The following is a 21544-nucleotide window of genomic DNA, read 5'->3' as shown; positions in this document are numbered from 1 at the left end:
GCTAGATCCACTCGACGTCCATTGCACCGGTCGCCAAGTGGGGGGGTCCCCACATCTGCGGTCCCCTCCAAGGTTTCTCATTGTTATCCCATTGGGTTGAGTTTTTCCTTGCCCTGATGTGGGATCTGAGCCGAGGATGTTGTTGTGGCTTGTGCAGCCCTTTGAGACACTCGTGATTTAGGGCTATATAAGTAAACATTGATTGATTTATGCTTTTGTTATAATTCCTCTGATCTGTATGTTCATAGCTATGTATCAGAATCAGATTTATTGGCCGAAAAGGAATTTGACCTGGTGGACTGTGCTCTCTTTGTTCAATTCAAGAAACAGAGAAAAACGCAACAACTATAAGAGAGCAGTGTACCGAGGCGGCCGTAAATGGCTAACAATGCCTCTTCTACATGAGCAAAGTAAACATTAAGGAGGCTACTTAGCTGTACTATTATAAACCTGCCTTACCTGTTTGTAACCTCCTTCCTTCCCTTCCTATCTCACTCTCTCTTGTGACCCACCCTCTTTCTTCCTCGCTGTGTTGACTTGCAATGACAAGCCTGAGGAAATGCTGCTGAATGTTAATGTTTGACGAGAAAGAAGACAATACTGGCAGCTACTGCTTCGGATTTTTGTTATAAAAAGGGTCGAGAGGTTCACACAGCTGAGGAATAAAGAATCGAACACGATGGGTGAGTTTGCCTAATATCTTTTTGAAAGACTAATAAAAAAGATATTCTTTCAGTGTGCTAGGAATCGTAGGGAGTAACTGCTAAATAGATACAATATGAAGATCTGGGTTCTAACTTGCCTTTCAACAATCACTATCCCATTGTATTCCACTTTAAAGACAACAAGATGTGGTTCACAATATCTTCCACAGTTATTTTCTAATCTAATCAGAGAATCAAATGTTCTTCCCCATAGAGGTGCTGGTGCTGTTTGACTTCAAGGGCACCATGGAAGATGAGCTCACGGTGCAGACGGGCGATGTGTTGAAAAAGGTCACGCAGGCCAGCGAGGAAGGCTGGCTGGCGGGCGAGCTAAATGGGAAGCGTGGCATCTTTCCAGCCAGCTTTGTGAAGGTGTGTGAGCAGCAGCAGTTGTACCGGGTTAGCGATGAGAATTGATAGGATTTTTCCGATTATATATTCTGAAATATTCTACTGTGGAATTGAACAAAATAAAAACATCGTATTTTTCGGACTAAGGCGCACTTAAAATCCTTTCATTTTCTCAAAAATCGAGAGTGCGCCTAATGTAAGAAATAGTTCGGGTTGTGCTTACCGACCTCGAAGCAATTTTATTTGGTACATGGTGTAATGATGAATGCATACCTGCCAACTTTTGAAATCAGAAAAACCTAGTAGCCAGGGTCCAGGGGCCGCAGGCCCCGGTAGGTCCAGGACAAAGTCCTGGTGGGGGGTTCAGCCGACGCAAAATGATTATTAGCATTCAGACAGGTTAAAATGTTGCTAAAACCATCACTTTTCTATCAGTCACAGTGACTTTTCAAAACAAAAATATTACAGCAAAAATCCTATGGGTTGATTGACATGTTTATTCTGTAAGATAACTTCAATAGTTTGAAATTATTTTGACAGTTAATGCCAGTTATCCTGTCAACCTTTCACAAGACTTCAATTTCTTAATTGAAAGTATGAACAGTATAAACACTTTTTACAGTAAACAAATGGTGAAACAGTACTAAACAATTCCATTTAAAAAAAAATTGGTGTCATTATTAACTTTCTGTCCAAGTTTGTATAATCTACTGCCTTGTTCAATTGTAAAAAAATATTCTGTGCCTAAAATTCACATTTCTATTACAATTATCATACTGTAAACATGGTAAGCTAACTTCATTAAAATTAATAGTCCTGTCAATAGCATGGAATTACAATTCAAATGTAGTTTTTTTGTAAGCCTTTCAAAAGAATTCAAAATATGAAAAATTCATGAAAATTAATTTAAGCCATCAGACACTTGAAAAGTGGCACATCACATCTCTAATGTAATCATTTTAACTTTTCAACAGAAATAGCACTGCAAAAATATTAAGGACATACTTCTGTATTTTGGTAGTTATGCTGTCAACATTTAACAAGATTTCTTCAACTTGGACTTGAAAGCATAAATAGTATAAACACTTTTAACAGTATAACAGTACTAAACAATTCCAATAGATAACATTGGTGTCATTACCTTTTTGTTTGCTCAATTATTGCCTCCGTAAATAAAACTTTGGCATTTATCACATCCAAAGAATCTGTTTGGGCGACGAAAAACGTTGAAAGTTTTCCACTTGTATCGCTAGCAACGGCATTAGACTTGTGTTTTTTTGTCCCAACGTGGTCTTTTACATCGCTAATTCCTCCGTGTCCGATCGAAAAATCTTGTCTGCACAAGGTGCAATTCGCGTAGTTTTCACCCTTTTTGGAACGGATAATTATTATTATTTTGAATATTCTTCACGGAATGACTGCAGTTTTCTTTTTGGTTTAAGACTCGTATGCGATTTTTCTCCGGCTGATTCCATGATCGTTCGCTCGTTTGGAAACAATGGCAACAGATGCCTCGTGCTTGGCAGCGGTGCTATAAATAGCCTCGCGCATGGCATTCGGAATGGCTCGATAGGAAGTTACGGGAAGCAGTGTCGATTGTCATTGTTGTTACGCGATTTCGTGAATAAAACTTAAAAAAAAAAAAAAAATTTAATTAATGAAAAACCGTATTTTTTATCACTGCAACCGTAACCCGGAATAGGTTGATGAAAACCGTACTAATTACGGGAAAACCGGAGTAATTGGCAGGTATGTGAATGTGACCAGTAGATGGTAGTCACACATAATTGATTGATTGATTGAAACTTTTATTAGTAGATTCAGAATCAAAATCAGAATCAGAATCAGAATCAGCTTTATTGTCAGGGTAACGAGATTGAGGCCATTCCATACAGTGCGATGTGTGCATGCAAGAAGAACAATGTGTAAATATATAAAAATATATTTACACATTTGCACAGTACAGTACCGCATTTTTCGGAGTATAAGTCGCACCGGAGTATAAGCCGCACCAGTCAAAAATGCATAATAAAGAAGGAAAAAAACATGTATAAGTCGCACTGGAGTATAAGTCGCATTTTTGGGGGGAAATGTATTTGATAAAAGCCAACACCAAGAATAGACATTTGAAAGGCAATTTAAAATAAATAAAGAATAGTGAACAACAGGCTGAATAAGTGTACGTTATATGAGGCATAAATAACCAACTGGTATGTTAACGTAACATATTATGGTAAGAGTCATTCAAATAACTATAACATATAGAACATGCTATACGTTTACCAAACAATCTGTCACTCATAATCGCTAAATCCCATGAAATCTTATACGTCTAGTCTCTTACGTGAATGAGCTAAATAATATTATTTGATATTTTACGCTAATGTGTTAATAATTTCACACATAAGTCGCTCCTGAGTGTAAGTCGCACCCCCGGTCAAACTATGAAAAAAACTGCGACTTATAGTCCGAAAAATACGGTACATATTCCGTACAATTGACCACTAAATGCTAACACCCGAATACGTTTTTCAACTTGTTTAAGTCGGGGTCCACGTTAATCAATTCATGGTAAGATATACATGTAGACTGCAATATGACGCCTGTAAACAACACCAAAACAATGTTCAATTGAAAATAAAGAACATTACACAAAGCACTCAAAAATCTGTCAAAATGTTTTAGTACGACTTTGAAGCCGCACCGCTTGATGGATTGTCAGCCCATTACGGCTACCGTAGTGAGACATACACATATTATTATGGTGTGTGTATTAAGACCGCAAAATGGCACCTATTAGCAGACATTATCTGGCGTTTCGTTTTGCAATATTATGCAAATCAACTTTTCTTACCTTCTGGTAACTGCTGATGTGTATTTGAGATCTGCATAAGTCCTGAAAATTTGCACATGCCGTAGTCGATAAGCTTTTTATTTTTCTCTATCTTCTTGTTATGGGATATTCATCCTCTGCTGTTGCCAATTCTAATATAAAGTAGTGTAAAGTTCTAACTAGGGCTGGGCGATATATGGAATATACTCGATATATCGTGGGTTTGTCTCTGTGCGATATAGAAAAGGACTATATCGTGATATTCGAGTATACGTTCTCACGCAGTTGTTTTTATCTGCGGGCATTACACTACAGGCTCTTTTCACTCTTTCTTGTCTCTCCTTCTCACAGAGACATAAAACAAGCGCACCTTCTTACATATGTCACATACTGTTGCGCGTGCAACGTCATACACCCTCGCCAAGCAGAGAGGTAGCGGCATGGGTAAAGTTAGCTGTGATGCTAGCGGTGCGGTGCGAGTGGTAATACGAGAGAAAGAAGGTGCAAATATGGTAACAAATGAAGGAATTACCAAGAAAAAACAGCACAGGGTCCATCGTCTGGCAGTGGTTTGGCTCCAAGCGGGAAGATGTTGAACAGACAACCGTAGTATGTCAAGTATGCGGCAAAAAGTGTAACAAAAAGTAGCACCACTGCTAATTTGTAGCATCATTTGAAAAGTCACCCGCTAGAGAATGAAGAGTGCTTGAAACTCCGCATGTCAACATCTCCGGCCGGTGCCACACCAACAAAATGCCGAAGCAACCATTTCCACATCAACACCGTATGACAAAAATAGTAAACAACAGAACCTACCACATAGTGAAGGACATACACTATTTGATTTCCTATTATGCAGCTCATTTTTATTTGACACTTATTGAAATATCTTGTCTGACATCACAACTAAGTCAATTTAGCAAGTGTATTTATTCAACAGTTATTAAGCAGTGGCACAAACATTCATGTCATTTCCCAAACAGAAAGTGCAAGATTGTCAGAGACATTTTAAAACAAGCTATCAAAACAACACTAAATTAAAGTGCACTTTTTGTACAATAGTTTAAAACAAATAAAGTGCACTTTTGTGCATGATGTCACACAAGATATTTCAATAAGTGTCAAATAAAAATGAGCTGCATAATAGGAAATCAAATAGTGTATGTCCTTCACAATGGGGTAGGTTCCTGCGGGCGTTATCTCCTTCTGTTGTTGACTATTTTTTCCATACCGTGTTGATGTGGAAATGGAAGACGCCAGGCTCAATTGGGTCAGTGCAGGTTGCTTGGGCATTTTGTTGGTGTGGAGTTTCAAGCATTTCTTATTCTCTAGCAGGTGACTTTTCAAATGATGCTACAAATTAGCAGTGCTGCTACTTTTTGCCGCATACTTGAAATATTACGGTTGTCTGTTCAACATCTTCCCGCTTGAAGCCAAACCACCGCCAGACGATGGACCCTGGCGTTCTGTACAAAAAGTGCACTTTAATTTAGTGTTGTTTTGACATGTCATCTTAGTGACGTCATGCACAAAAGTGCACTAATAGTTAGTTTTTTTTAAATAGTCTACAACAGAAGGAGATAACGTCTGCAGTTTTGGTTGATTGATTGAAACTTTTATTAGTAGATTGCATAGTACAGTACATTAATTGGCACCTTCTTTCTCTCGTATTACCACTCGCACCGCTCCGTTAGCATCACAGCTAACGTCACCCATGCCGCTACCTCTCTGCTCGGCGAGGGTGTATGACGTTGCACGCGCAACAGTATGTAACGTATGTAAGAAGGTGCGCTTGTTTTATGTCTCTGTGAGAAGGAGAGACAGGAAAGAGTAAGAAAAGCCTGTAGTGTAATGCCCGCAGCTAAAAGCAACTGCGTGAGAACGTATACTCCAATATCACCATATAGTCATTTTCTATATCGCACAGAGACAAACCCGCGATATATCGAGTATATTCCATATATCGTCCAGCCCTACTTACTACATAAAGATGAGGTGTTAGTGGTACTGCTGCTGGAATGAGATCGGAGTGTTTCGAAAACGGCACATTCGTTCATAGTTGTTATACGCTGTTTGAATGTTTCAGCATATTGCTCCTATGTTCTCCACTTGATGAAATAACAACCTTGCAAATATTACAAGTAGCGCTGTTGCAATCTTTTCATGTAAAACACAGCCAAACTTTGGACTGTTTCCACGAGCTGGGGGGCACGTTGCATAATCACGTCATTCCCTCCCGCAAAATTGGAAAGAGTTGTTAGGGAAAATTGGCAAGCGATTCAAAGAAATTGATACACTGGGAACTGGTCCTGAACAAGAACCAGTTCCCTCTACTGGGTTCAATTTTGTCCTGCAGTCGTGTTCATCTACTTGTGCTTTTGCCTTTGCAGGAGGTGCCAGTTTCTTTGAGAGGGAACAGCAAGAGGGTACCGCGAAGCGTTCGATCAAGTACATGTTTATACATTCTCTACATTTCTTCTTTTCACTTCTTTCATCTAGTGCCGTTAAAGTTAAAGTTAAAGTAGCAATGATTGTCACACACACACACTAGGTGTGGTGAAATTATTCTCTGCATTTGACCCATCACCCTTGATCACCCACTGGGAGGTGAGGGGAGCAGTGAGCAGCAGCGGTGGCCGCGCCCGGGAATAATTTTTGGTGATTTAACCCCCAATTTCAACCCTTGATGCTGAGTGTCAAGCAGGGAGGTAATGGGTCCCATTTTTATAGTCTTTGGTATGACTCGGCCGGGGTTTGAACTGTTGTGGTCGGTGTAGACCAGACCTTGGCAAAATACGTCCCGCGGGCCACATGGGGCCCATTAAGATTTTCAATCCGGCCCGCCGGATGGTCGACATAATTTTTTAGACCTTTAACATCAAAACTGTAGCCGCCATTATGTGTTGTTTTTAAATTGCCGTTAAGTCTTGAGCTATAGAAAATACAAACCCTGTTTCCATATGAGTTAGGAAATTGTGTTAGATGTAAATATAAACGGAATACAATGATTTGCAAATCCTTTTCAACCCATATTCAATTGAATGCACTACAAAGACAACATATTTGATGTTCAAACTCAAAAACTTTATTTATTTTTTGCAAATAATAATTAACTTAGAATTTCATGGCTGCAACACGTGCCAAAGTAGTTGGGAAAGGGCATGTTCACCACTGTGTTACATGGCCTTTCCTTTTAACAACACTCAGTAAACGTTTGGGAATTGAGGAGACACATTTTTTAAGCTTCTCAGATGGAATTCTTTCCCATTCTTGCTTGATGTACAGCTTAAGTTGTTCAACAGTCCGGGGGTCTCCATAGTGGTATTTTAGGCTTCATAATGCGCCACACATTTTCAATGGGAGACAGGTCTGGACTACAGGCAGGCCAGTCTAGTACCCGCACTCTTTTACTATGAAGCCACATTGATGTAACACGAGGCTTGGCATTGTCTTGCTGAAATAAGCAGGGGCGTCCATGGTAACGTTGCTTGGATGGCAACATATGTTGCTCCAAAACCTGTATGTACTTTTCAGCATTAATGGTGCCTTCACAGATGTGTAAGTTACCCATGTCTTGGGCACTAATACACCCCCATACCATCACACATGCTGGCTTTTCAACTTTGCGCCTATAACAATCCGGATGGTTCTTTTCCTCTTAGGTCCGGAGGACACGACGTCCACAGTTTCCAAAAAACAATTTGAAATGTGGACTCGTCAGACCACAGAACACTTTTCCACTTTGTATCAGTCCATCTTAGATGAGCTCAGGCCCAGCGAAGCCGATTCTGGGTGTTGTTGATAAACGGTTTTCGCCTTGCATAGGAGAGTTTTAACTTGCACTTACAGATGTAGCGACCAACTGTAGTTACTGACAGTGGGTTTCTGAAGTGTTCCTGAGCCCATGTGGTGATATCCTTTACACACTGACGTCGCTTGTTGATGAAGTACAGCCTAAGGGATCGAAGATCACGGGCATAGCGGCTTACGTGCAGTGATTTCTCCAGATTCTATGAACCCTTTGATGATATTACGGACCGTAGATGGTGAAATCCCCAAATTCCTTGCAATAGCTGGTTGAGACAGGTTTTTCTTAAACTGTTCAACAATTTGCTCACGCATTTGTTGACAAAGTGGTGACCCTCGCCCCATCCTTGTTTGTGAATGACTGAGCATTTCATAGAATTTACTTTTATACCCAATCATGGCACCCACCTGTTCCCAATTAGCCTGTTCACCCGTGGGATGTTCCAAATAAGTGTTTGATGAGCATTCCTCAACTTTATCAGTATTTATTGCCACCTTTCCCAACTTCTTTGTCACGTGTTGCTGGCATCAAATTCTAAAGTTAATGATTATTTGCAACAACAAAAAAAGGTTTATCAGTTTGAACATCAAATATGTTGTCTTTGTAGCATATTCAACTGAATATGGGTTGAAAATGATTTGCAAATCATTGTATTCCGTTTATATTTACATCTAATACAATTTCCCGACTCATATGGAAACGGGTTTTGTATTTTGGGCTGAAGTAAAACAAAGAAAACAATCTGAAGTTGTCGTATTTTTAAGTTATTATGCCATGATTTTACCCGTCCGGCCACGTGGGAATAGATTTTCCTCAATGCGGCCCCTCGGCTAAACTTACTTTGACACCCCTGTCATAGAGGTCATGCGGAGATGTTTATAAAATAATCTTGCCTACATGCATACTTCCTCCAAACAAGCCGTTTGGAATTTGCTATGTCCTGTGACGTTTTCTGCCATGTGACACCAGCTGATATCTCCATATATGGTAGAAAAGTACCCGATGAGCTTTGCAAAAGTCCGCCATTGTAGTGTGATGTCGTACACAATAAGCCTTTCTTTGTCTTTTCTTCTTTAAAATGTTGATTACTTACTGCAACTTACATTTATGTCTGCCGCCTGACAAAAAATAGACTTAAATGATCGGTATTGTGAATTGGTGTATTTGCTGTAAACAAAGTAGTAAAAGAAATAATAATTTATTTGCCATTTAAGGCTGCTGAGCACATTGTTCTGGAAGGTTTCAAAATAAATACTGTATTCCTAAGTAACGTTTGTTTTGTTTTGTATGCAAACTTTACATGAAAAAAAACCCCCATGGTAACAGTGACGGCATGCATGTAAATAACTGCTGTAAAACAAGTTGATGGAAATGAAGTAGCCTTCGCGCATGCGTGGACCGATCGTGTCTTTGGGTCCCGATTGTGTAGTGACAGCAGCTTTTAAGGAGAGAAAGTCCAACTGGAGCAGCAGCGTGAAGCAAGTGTGACGTCATGCTCACCTCTTATGTCACGCATACACAGAAGTAGTCTCTAAACACGTGTACATTTTAAAATAACACCAGAAAAAGATGCAAAATTTCTTGCTAGTTGTTTTTGATTAAAAATTTACAAAAAAAACTCAACAAAGTACATTGTACAATAAGCAGCAACAATTGAAATAATGGCAAAACATTTAAAAATACATGTTAATACAAATGAATAATAACATATTTGTTTTTAAATGTATGTATACATTTTGTGAGCCTTTTTAAAGAAAAAACATGCAAATTACTCAATGTAATCATGGTGATTATGCCCATAACCACGCCCCCACCGTCACAGGTATCTTGGCATCTTGGCAGTCCCGGGAAAACCCTGATAGCTATAAACTCTCTGTACAGCCCATTAGTTTATTATATTGTTAACTACGGTCAACCATATTATCTCTATTCAATACAACTATATTTGTATTATTGTGTTAAAATCAAGCAAGGGTTCAGAAAAATTATATTGAGTCCGAGCATACGTTTGTTGTCAGCGATATTTTTGTCACCCTTTCCAGTATCACTTGTTATATACATACATACATACATACATACATATATATATATATATATATATATATATATATATATATATATATATATACATATATATATATATATATATATATATATATATATATATATATATGTATATACATACATACATACATATATATATATGTATGTATATATATATATATATATATATATATATATATATATATGTATATACATACATACATATATATATATATCAGTGTTTCCCACAGGACAGGCATCTATTTGTGGTGGTGTGGTCGGGGGGTGGGGGGTGGCGGAGTTTGCAAAAGAAGAACGCGGAGTTGGAATATAATTACAACATTTTATGTACATATTTATATATAGATTTGAACAATTAGTGATTCACTGAAATATATTTATTAATTGTGGTTCTTACAAAAAATATATCTTATAAAATATAAAAGCTAAAATGTCTCTTAAAGCTCTGCCCCTTTAATTAGTGAATACTAAATAATTTAACTTTAGCCTTCTACTACAACCATATTATTTACCAGCAACATGAAGTGAAACAGAGGCAGAGGTGTCCTGCCACAGTCAGTCAACCTCCTCCTCCTCCTCCTCTTGCTGCTGCTGAACAGGTCGCACCTGTGGTCCGGACTGTAGGCCTACCTCCTCTCCAAGTCGAGCCCTTTTCGGCTGTTGAAATTATTTTTCTATACTCATCTGTGTGAAGGAGTGAACATCCAACATTAGAATTTATTACTAACGAGAACCGCTCTATGTACAGTGCCGTCTAACCTTAAGCGGCAGCAGCTCAACACATGCAGGGTTCAACGTTAAGGTTTTTTTCTACTTGCCTGACTTCTCAAATCTACTTGCCCCAATATTTTTACTTGTCCTGCCTAGGTTTTTTTCTGGCTGTGTAGTGCTCATGGCTTATATCTTACTAAAATTCTTCCCGTTGACTATTTACAACACTACACAGTATTTATTATTATTATTATTATTATCTATAATTACATTTAAATGGCATTGCATACTTGTAAAATTAAATGCTATTTCACATTATTTGACCAGTAGCAGTTACACTCATCTGAACAGGTCAGCCACCTGTTTAAAGCCCGATCACAGTTGAAATCTTGAAATGAAGGGCCTTTAATGGCCAAAACATTAACCTGGACAACATTTAACAGCTGGTTGGCTCAGATTGTATTCTTTTCATTGCATTCACATGCTGCAGTGGACAGTGGACAATTTAGCTTCAGTCCATGTGTGTTTATTGACAACAGGGTTATAACCTGGACACGTTAGCTCGTCGGTATGAAAACACGTGACTGTTACTATGTGCGTCTGCCCCGGCCCCCGAGTCAAACAGCGGCGGTGTTAATGAAGCAGCGTCAGGCTGCTCACCGTCAGTGAAACACTCGGTGAAATCGCGGATTAACGTTAAATATATGACGAGCCGCGAGCGATGCAGCTATAACCTATCTACCTATAACCGATATTACGGTACCCTCGTATTTTGATCCCGTCCGTCCGTCTTCGTCTTCTTCTTCTTCTTCTTCTGGCCCACCAGGTGAATTAAGTGCTATTGGCGGAGTTACAATGCATAGTAGGCTACCGCCACCTACTGCACCGGAGTTGTAACTACAAGGTACATTCACAGACAGAGTCCCATTGCTTTTATGATCGGTCGAGCGATTCAAAAGCCGAAAAATCCATTTGTGGCGGACGTAATTCTTTCGTGGCGGACCGCCACAAATAAATGAATGTGTGGGAAACACTGTACATACATACATACATACATACATACATACATATATATATATATATATATATATATTTGTATACTATATATATGTATATACATACATACATATATACATATATATACATGTATGTGTATGTATATATATATATATATATATATATACACACACATACATACATATATACATATATATATACATGTATGTATATACATATATATATATATATGTGTGTGTGTGTGTATATATATATATATATATATATATATACATACACACACACAAACACACATATATATATATATATATATCCATCCATCAATTTTTTACCGCTTGTCCCTTATTCATTTATTTTTGCATGTTTCTTTTCAGCAAAGAAAATGATGAAACAAGCGAGGACGTGTAGGGTGGCGTACGCCTATGACCCCATAAACGAAGACGAGCTGCAGTTGGTGGTCGGGGAGACTATAGATATCATAAGCACGGTAAGGCTTAGCCACCAACAGGTGAAACCTGAGCAGAATAAGTAAAAACATACCGGTACGCTTTAAAAATCAGGGCAACGCAAACCAGTGAAATATTTGTTCAGCCAACATTTACTATTTGGCTACTACAGTCCACAGAAAGCAAACCCTGAGGACTAAGACACTTTGAGACTGTGACATACTGTTCATAATCCGTGCAAATTGTTTGTTTGGAACATTGTTAGGAGACTTGGTTTGCATAATAACATAGCTATTTGACAAACTGTCTTTCCAACATGGCAGATCGAAGATGGATGGTGGATGGGGATTAAGAACGGCAAAGTGGGTGTGTTCCCGTCCAACTTTGTACAAGAAATCTTTGTCAGCCAAAAAGGTGAGTACATCAATGTGATTTATCAAAATGAACCAGGAAAGCTCTAAACCGTCTGACACATGTCTTTGAAGATGGAAAACACAATGACATCAAGACCAGACCAAAACTCAGTGATGCTACTTTCAGTAAAGAGGTGGTACCCTAAGACCAAAAACACTATTTGTTGCCTTTTGTTATCATTGCTGTTTGACTGAATCTATCTTGTTTGTTTACAGAAGGCATCTCAAAAAGCATCCGTACGCAGTAAAGCAAAACGCGGTAGGTTTAGTCATATTTGAAATCTGAAATGATAATCAGACAATTGCTTGCTGTTACTGAAGGGTGACAAAAGGAGATAGACAAGTCTATTTAGATGTACTGTATGTCTGTCACGACAATTGACAAGGGTAAAGTCCTGTTGTGGGTGAGGTCTAAGTGAATATGAGTAATGCACCTCATGGGATGTTGTAAGTCACATTGAGTCAGACTTAGTTCAGGCATCCGGGTATACAACTTTTATCACAATTCTTTAGAGTATGAGCTACACCTGGCTGGTCCACACATTTTAGTGTGGCAGTAGGTGTAGATCAGGCCTGGGCAATTATTTTGACTCGGGGGGCCAAATTTAGAGAACAAAATGTGTCTGGGGGCCGGTATATATGATTTTCAGGAACACCAATACAAAACCTCACAACAGTCTGATTGAAAGGTAAAAATGTTATGACAGACCGCCTAAAAAAACGGAATGGAATTTACCTACAATCTGATATATCTGATACATCACTAAGCTTTAGAACTTTGTTGTAAAAACCTCCTTCCGTGTTTGTCCCTGACACCCGCATTTCAGGCTGGCCGGTCTGGAAACACTCTGTGGAAACGCTCCCCACCCACACTGCTTGGTACCTTGTCTGAGCTGCTGTGACTTAGATTACCATAGTAACTAATTAGATTACCATAGTAACTAGTATAGCATGCAAAAGCACAAATTCCAACCATTGAAACACTTTGTATTAGGGGTGTAACGGTACGTGTATTTGTATTGAACCGTTTCGGTACGGGGGTTTCGGTTCGGTTCAGAGGTGTACTGAACGAGTTTCCACATGGACATATTAAGTAGCGTAACGCACGTTGTGTAAACAATGCACACCGAGGCACAACATACGGCATGCTAGCAGCTAACAGGCTACGATACACTGACCATACGTCCTCTTTTCACCGGACATGTCCTCTTTTGCGGAGCTGTCAGGGTGGAGTTTCTTAAGTGCCTCAAATGTCCGGCATTTTGAGTTAGGGTTGCGTGTATTTTCAATGTACGTTCAGAGTTAAGAAGGGGTTAAAAACAAAACAAATTTTGCATGCAGCAGCATTGGTGAGGGAGGGGCAGAGACAGAGAGAGAGAGAGAGAGTTATGATAAACGCGCATGCGTCGCCAGGCTCTGCTTTTTATCCATAGATTTATCATATTTTATTTTTTATTATCTATAGCAGGGGTGTCAAAAGTGTGCCCCGGAGGCCATTTGCGGCCCACAGCTAATGTTTTAAAGGCCCACGGCACATTCTAAAAATACTATTAAAATAAACAAAAACATAACAAAAGTGAAATAAAAAAGCTTAAAGGTGAAATGTAATTTAGAAAAAGTTGCAATGTTGACAAATAAAACAAAGTTATTAGTAATTATTAACCTATTGTTAAGGTTCCGATTACTTCACATCAAATATTCCACTAAGAAAAATATTTTTGGTGATATATTTTGCAAATTTGGTAAATAAATAACCCAAAAATTTATATTTTGTTGTTTTCTTTCTGTACCGAAAATTAACCGAGGTACGTACCGAACCAAAATGTTTGTGTATCGTTACACCCCTACTTTGTATAGTTCAAGACTTCCGGTCATTTGAAAACATCACTGCACATCATAATGGCAGCTACAGTTTCCATCTTCAAGATCTAAAAAAAATATTTCGGAATGTCCGGCGGGCCAGACTGAAAAGCTTAACGGCCCCAGGCCTTAATTTGCCCAGGTCTGGTGTAGATGGCCTCTGATGTGCAAATAATCACTGATAAGGTGTGATGAAATTAGGTGAATAGATGAACTATCCCCACAAACAAAGTCATTGTTTTGTAATCAGGATATCTTTGTTCAATACTCAGTGGTGGAGTGTTGCCATGTCATGTTTGACTACGAGGCCAGAGCTGAAGACGAGCTGGATCTCAAGACTGGAGAGAACGTCGTCATACTGAGAAAGGTCTAAGCACAGACTTATTTGTACCTGCAGTGTGTGTTTTCATTACGGTTACTGCCATCGTCATTTTGTTCAACACTGGCTTAACCAGTCGTACCTCTTTCACGGACATGTTTCAATGACAGTTGCAGTCATCTGTGAATAAGCAGAGATATTTGAGGAATCACTGAAGAGATTAACTGATAATGGCGGACATGGGTTCAGACTTGTTTGGTGTGTTATCGCTTAAGAAAGCTATCTGACATCACAAAGGAAGTGCCTTTGATTTAAAAAAAATGTGACTTCCATGTCCATTTAAAGGAAACAGAAGATGAAGGCTGGTGGGAGGGCGAGTTGAACGGACGCTGTGGATTCTTCCCTGACAACTTCGTCATGGTGATACCACCAATGGACAGTGAGGTTTGTGGTCAGCTTGCCAGCGACAATGAACGTGTGGACACGCTACTTTAAAGTAATTCATTGTGTTTGTATGTCTAAATGCAGCCAGCGGTTCCTGGCTCAGCATGCAGTTACGCGGGGGTTTTCCGTATTTTGGAAATACTCACCAAAAAGTCCCTCATTTGAAAAGCGCGTCAAATTAAGTGTTTTGAATTTTACAAAATAACCACCTGTAACTTGAGGTCTGTTCTACTCCAGGCTGGCAACACGAGCCTACCACCTGCACGAAGCATCAAAAAGGAAGTCGCAGGTAAATAGTGCATTTTATGGAATGTGAATGCGGCTTTGGTACAAATTTTAATTAGGAGGTTATGACACTGAGTTTGTACTGGAATGCACTTCAAACATTTAGAGAATGAGTTATTTGTGTTTCATCATATGTTTGTGGTTAGCATTGGTGGAACTTTTTCATGGGTAGCTTGTCACCATGCTCACAAACTTGTTTGTACATTTCGAAAGGTACAGTACTAGAACTATAAATCACTGTTGTGAGCTATGGTGTTTGTTACATTTGGACAGGACCAGTAGTTAAAATTACAAAATGCTGTATTTTACACTGCAAAAACTGAAATCTAAGTAAGATTAAATATCTCAAATAAGGGTGATATTTGCTTATTTTCTGTCTGATAAGATAATTCTTCTCACTAAGCAGATTTTATGTTAAATGTTTTACTTGTTTTAAGGGTTTTGGTCCTAAATGATCTCAGTAAGATATTACAGCTTGTTGCTGAGATTTGATGACCTATATTGAGTAAAACATGCTTGAAACTAGAATATCAACTGTTGCAAAGTTGTGTCATCAACACTCACAAGTATAAAACTACTTTTTTAAAGTAATAATTTCATACTTAAAGCATGGGGGGAAAAAATCATGATGCCGAGCGCATATCATTATGTCAAGATAATGGCACTAGCATTTACTTATTTAAGAATATTTTTCAACATATTCAGCAAAAAGGTCTTAATTCTTTTTTTTTCTACCAAGAAAATGCACTTGTTATTAGTGAGAATATACTTATTTTAAAGGTATTTTTGGGTTCATTGAGGTTAGCTAATTTTACTTGTTTTGTAAAGTCTTGACAAGCCAAATTTTCTTGTTCTATTGGCAGATAATTTAGCTTAGTTCAAATAAAATACCCCTCATTTTGTATGTTTTTTCTTGTTTTTGAACACTGACTTTTTGCAGTGTAGGGACTGAAAGTACTGGCAGCCTACAGAACCAGGCCACTACAAAGTTCTACAGGAGCTTAATCTAAGAATATATTTCAACATATTGAGCAAAAAGGTCTATTTTTTTTTTTCTACCAAGAAAAGTGCACTTGTTATTAGTGAGAATATACTTATTTTAAGGTATTTTGGGGTTCATTGAGGTTAGCTAATTTTACTTGTTTTGGAAAGTCTTGACAAGCCAAATTTTCTTGTTCTATTGGCAGACAATTTTGCTTAGTTCAAATAAAATACCCCTCATTTTTGTATTTTTTTTTTCTTGCTTTTGAACACTGATTTTTGCAGTGTAGCTTTGGTGTTTTGCTTACATTGTCTTTGGATTAAGGTTTTTTTTTTAATTGATGTAATTAAACACTGTAAACACCTTAAACATTATCTGTTAATGTCCAATTGGCCTGACAGAGAAGAGAATGTGGCTTGTGGTTAGGGTTCAGCTTAGGATAGAGCTTTGCCTGATTTAGCCAACGTCTTCACCGCTGGCTAGAGCAACAAAAACAAAAAAGTAAGGGTTAGGGTTTGGTTGACATAGTTGAAATGTAGTAACTGTTACGAGTGCAAGGTGGCAATTTTGTTTGAGAGAACATTGTTACAACTAAATGTTTTAGAAACTTTTGTTGCTATAAGTAAAGGTTGTATTGAGTCCTGAATTGTTGTGCAACCTGCAATCTTTGTTTTTGTGGTTACAATACTGCATTATTCAGGCTAGACAAAGGTAGTTTGGAAGTTCATGATGCTTTTACATACTTGACTCAAACAGTAAAATAAATCATTAACATTGCTACCTCCACCAAAAAATTTTTTTAAGAGTTACAGTATTGTTTTGAATTATGTTTTTGGGTTGATTGGTTTTGTTTGTTAGTTACCCCGATGGCGCAGGAACTACACAACCAATATCCATGAAAATCAGAAGAATTTGTCACATTTTTAGCCATTAAAATAAACTAAGATTAAGGCCAACTGGGGCAGTAACCAACCAAATCCAGGAGATGAAGCTCATTGTGCAAAGCTGGAGTGAAACAGTATGACCAGACTGGTTTTGAAATGTTCAAATGATCAAACATTTAGAATAGGGATGTCCCGATCCAGGTTTTTGCACTTCCGATCCGATACCGATATTGTTTTTGCATTTCCGATCCGATACCGATACTGACCGATACCGATACTGACCGATACTGGCCTATCCGAGCATGTATTAAAGTTTAAAGTTATTTAGCCTACTTAGTTGTCAGAATCATGTTGAAAAGGGTTTTAGTACTCTTGATAACAACTAGCCAGCTGAATTAGGGGAGTTTGAATAATACACAATGGTTGGTAACAAGAAACTGACCTGTTTATTCAAGGATAAACACAAAATAGACAAAATTATACATGACAAACAAAAATGGCATCATTGAACTAGGGCTGGGCGATATGGCCTTTTTTTAATATTGCGATATTTTAAGGCCATATTGCGATATATAATATACATCTCGATATTTTGCCTTAGCCTTGAATGAACACTTGATACATATAATCACAGCAGTATGATGATTCTATGTGTTTTGATTGATTGATTGAGACTTTTATTAGTAGGTTGCACAGTGAAGTACATATTCCGTACAATTGACCACTAAATGGTAACACCCCAATAAGTTTTTCAACTTGTTTAAGTCGGGGTCCACTTAAATTGATTCATGATACAGATATATACTATCAGATATATACTATCATCATAATACAGTCATCACACAAGATAATCACATTGAATTATTTACATTATTTATAATCCAGGGTGTGGAGGGGGGCGCCGGATGTAAGTGTCAGAGTTTGATATGAGAATAAATCTAAAGTTAAAATATAGGGTAGAAATGCACCCATTTCAGGAAATGTAGTCTTGATTTTCAAAATTTTCTTTCAAGGCTTGCATGTCTACATTAAAACATTCTTCTTCATACTGCATTAATATATGCTACTTTTAAACTTTCATGCAGAGAAGGAAATCACAACTAAAAAAATCACTAATTTTTTCATACGGTGTTGATGTGGAAATTTTTGCCTCAGCATTTTGATGGTGTGGACGTGTGGCACCGAATGGAGATAAGCGTCTCGACAGACGTCACAATATTTGAAAAATGATGACGAAAACTGTTTTCTCTGTCGTGTCCGTGTGTCGAAAATTGTTATGCGCTTATTTTTTTATTAGATTTTGTGCGTGGCATAGATTTGCTATGCGCAGAGAACGTTTAAACAGTGCGCAATTGCACAGGCGAGCACCTTAGAGGGAGCGTTGCGCGCACGGCTGCGCTAGCATCACAGCTAACGTTAGCCATGCTGCTACCTCTCTGCTCGGGGAGGACGTATACGTATGTGATGTATGACGTGACAGTATGTGACGTATGACGTGACAGTATGTGACGTGTGTAAGAAGGTGCGCTCGCTGTCTGTGAGAGGGAAACACAGGAAAGAGTGAGAAGAGCCTGTCGTGTAATGCCAGCAGTTAAAAGCAACTGGGTGAGAATTCACAGACGTGTGGATGTGTTGAAGGTGTGCTGGAAAATGCGGAACGGAAATTACGAAGCAGCAGAAAAGTGGAATGTATTATTTAAATAACTGTGTTGGAAAACACGGACCGGTGTTTTTTTTAAACTGGATCTGGATCGGCATTTTCCCATGCCTTGCCGATACGCAATTTTTGGCAAATATCGGCAGCCGATCCGGACATCCCTAGATTAGAATAGTGCAGCCTTGGCGGACGTCTGCTTTCTACTCAGTTTGTTGAAGATAGACAGTACTGCTATTGTACTTTTTGAAGAAATGTTTAAAAGAATACTGGACTGAGGCTTACTGTTCATTACAGTCTACTCCAGAAACGTTTGACACAAAAGGGTAAAGGTTTGGCAAAAACTGTTACATGTTTGCTAACAAGTAAACCACAGGGTGGCGCTGTTTTTAAACACTGAAACACTTCCTTAAGTCGGACTGACTTGAAATTTCTCACGCTGCTCAACACTCTCTACAAAATACCCACTGTAACTTGAAGGTGTTTCGCCAAATTACTACGACAAGCACATACAATTTGAGATTGATTGGAAAAATCTGTGTTGGCCCTGCGATGTCCAGGGTGTACTCTGCCTTCCGCCCGAATGCAGCTGAGATAGGCTCCAGCACCCCCCGCGACCCCAAAAGGGACAAGCGGTCGGTAGAAAATGGATGGATGGAAAAATATGGCCGCCATAAAGCAACACAATTGTGCAGAGGTACGGGCAGAATTTAGCAACTAATTGTCCATACTGTAAGTCATCACCATTATGTTACCATTATACCATAAAATAATTGTAAAACTTAGAAGTAATTGTCTATACTGTAAGTCATCAGCATTATATCATAAAATAATTGTAAAACTTAGAACTAATTGTCTATACTGTAAGTCATTACCTTTATATTACCATTATACCATAAAATAATTGTAAAACTTAAAACCAATTGTCCATACTGTAAGTCATCACCATTATATTACCATTAAACCATAAAATAATTGTAGAACTTAGAACTAATTGTCTATACTGTAAGTCATTACCTCTATATTACCATTATACCATAAAATAATTGTAAAACTTAAAACCAATTGTCCATACTGTAAGTCATCACCATTATATTACCATTAAACCATAAAATAATTGTAAAACTTAGAACTAATTGTCTATACTGTAAGTCAGTGGTTCTCAACCTTTTTTCAGTGATGTACCCCCTGTGAACATTTTTTTAATTCAAGTACCCCCTAATCAGAGCAAAGCATTTTTGGTTGAAAAAAAGAGCACTATGTCATCAGTTTCTGATTTATTAAATTGTATAACAGTGCAAAATATTGCTCATTTATAGTGGTCTTTCTTGAACTATTTGGAAAAAAATGTATATAAATAACTAAAAAGTTTTTGAAAAATAAACAAGTGATTCAATTATAAATAAAGATTTCTACACATAGAAGTAATCATCAACTTAAAGTGCCCTCTTTGGGGATTGTAATAAAGATCCATCTGGATTCATGAACTTAATTCTAAGCATTTCTTCACAAAAAAAAGAAATCTTTAACATCAATATTTATGGAACATGTCCACAAAAAAACTAGTTGTCAACACTGAATATTGCATTGTTGCATTTCTTTTCACAGTTCTTTTTGACAGACATTTTAGTGAGAAACTCGAGCTTGTGCTTCACTGAGTTTATGAACTTACATTCATATTTTGTTGAAGTATTATTCAATAATTATATTTATAAAGGATTTTTGAATTGCTGCTATTTTTAGAATATTTAAAAAAAATCTCACGTACCCCTTGGCATACCTTCAAGTACCCCCAGGGGTACGCGTACCCCCATTTGAGAACCACTGCTGTAAGTCATTACCATTATATTACCATTATACCATGAAATAAATGTAAAACTTAGAACTAATTGTATATACTGTAAGTCATTACCATTATATTACTATTATACCATAAAATAATTGTAAAACTTAGAACTAATTGTCCAAACTGTAAGCCATCACCATTATATCATAAAATAATTGTAAAACTTATAACTAATTGTCTATACTGTAAGTCATTACCATTATATTACCATTATACCATAAAATAATTGTAAAACTTAGAACTAATTGTCTATACTGTAAGTCATTACCATTATATTACCATTATACCATAAAATAATTGTAAAACTTAGAACTAATTGTCTATACTGTAAGTCATTACCATTATATTACCATTATACCATAAAATAATTGTAAAACTTAGAACTAATTGTCTATACTGTAAGTCATTACCATTATATTACCATTATACCATAAAATAATTGTAAAACTTAGAACTAATTGTCTATACTGTAAGTCATTACCATTATATTACCATTATACCATAAAATAATTGTAAAACTTAGAACTAATTGTCTATACTGTAAGTCATTACCATTATACCATATATACCCTTTCCATCCTTTGTAACTGTGTGGAAAAATGTCCCTTGTGGATCAATAAAGTTTGTCTAAGTCTAATGATTGTAAAACTTAGAAGGTTACGACATGTATTGTAACACGTCTTCCAAAGCATAGGGAGCGCCACAAACCATCATCTCACTAAAACACATCCTTACTGTGTCATGTTTTATTTTGCCGACACAGTTACACGGTTGTTCCCCAGGAAGTCTGAAAAGTAAACAAGTGGATGGTGAGAGCGTGGTCATGTGACGTTGTTTGAGAGTCTTGGAAGCAAACGGGAGAGTGCAGGCTGAGGAAAGAAGGCTCTTGTCACAGATCTCTACAAGAGTTCCAGTCTTGTCGC

At 37.7% G+C, this 21544-nt stretch overlaps 1 protein-coding gene across 1 annotated transcript in view; it reads left to right on the top strand.

The window, feature by feature from the left end:
- Positions 1 to 506: 506 nt before the first annotated feature.
- sh3d21 (SH3 domain containing 21) overlaps positions 507 to 21544 on the top strand; it is a 35509-nt gene continuing 14471 nt past the window's right edge. The window contains exons 1-10 of the mRNA XM_061958608.2: positions 507 to 683; positions 919 to 1076; positions 6279 to 6336; positions 11863 to 11975; positions 12258 to 12348; positions 12420 to 12481; positions 12564 to 12606; positions 14480 to 14574; positions 14872 to 14970; positions 15208 to 15259. Coding sequence (XP_061814592.2) covers positions 680 to 683; positions 919 to 1076; positions 6279 to 6336; positions 11863 to 11975; positions 12258 to 12348; positions 12420 to 12481; positions 12564 to 12606; positions 14480 to 14574; positions 14872 to 14970; positions 15208 to 15259 — 775 coding nt within the window. The 5' untranslated portion in view covers positions 507 to 679. The remainder of the gene's footprint in view (positions 684 to 918; positions 1077 to 6278; positions 6337 to 11862; positions 11976 to 12257; positions 12349 to 12419; positions 12482 to 12563; positions 12607 to 14479; positions 14575 to 14871; positions 14971 to 15207; positions 15260 to 21544) is intronic.

This window comes from Nerophis lumbriciformis, linkage group LG04 (genome assembly GCF_033978685.3).
Source record: "Nerophis lumbriciformis linkage group LG04, RoL_Nlum_v2.1, whole genome shotgun sequence".
Lineage (NCBI taxonomy): Eukaryota > Metazoa > Chordata > Actinopteri > Syngnathiformes > Syngnathidae > Nerophis > Nerophis lumbriciformis.
Note: the sequence above shows the minus strand (reverse complement) of the source record. Positions and strands in the feature narration are given on the sequence as shown.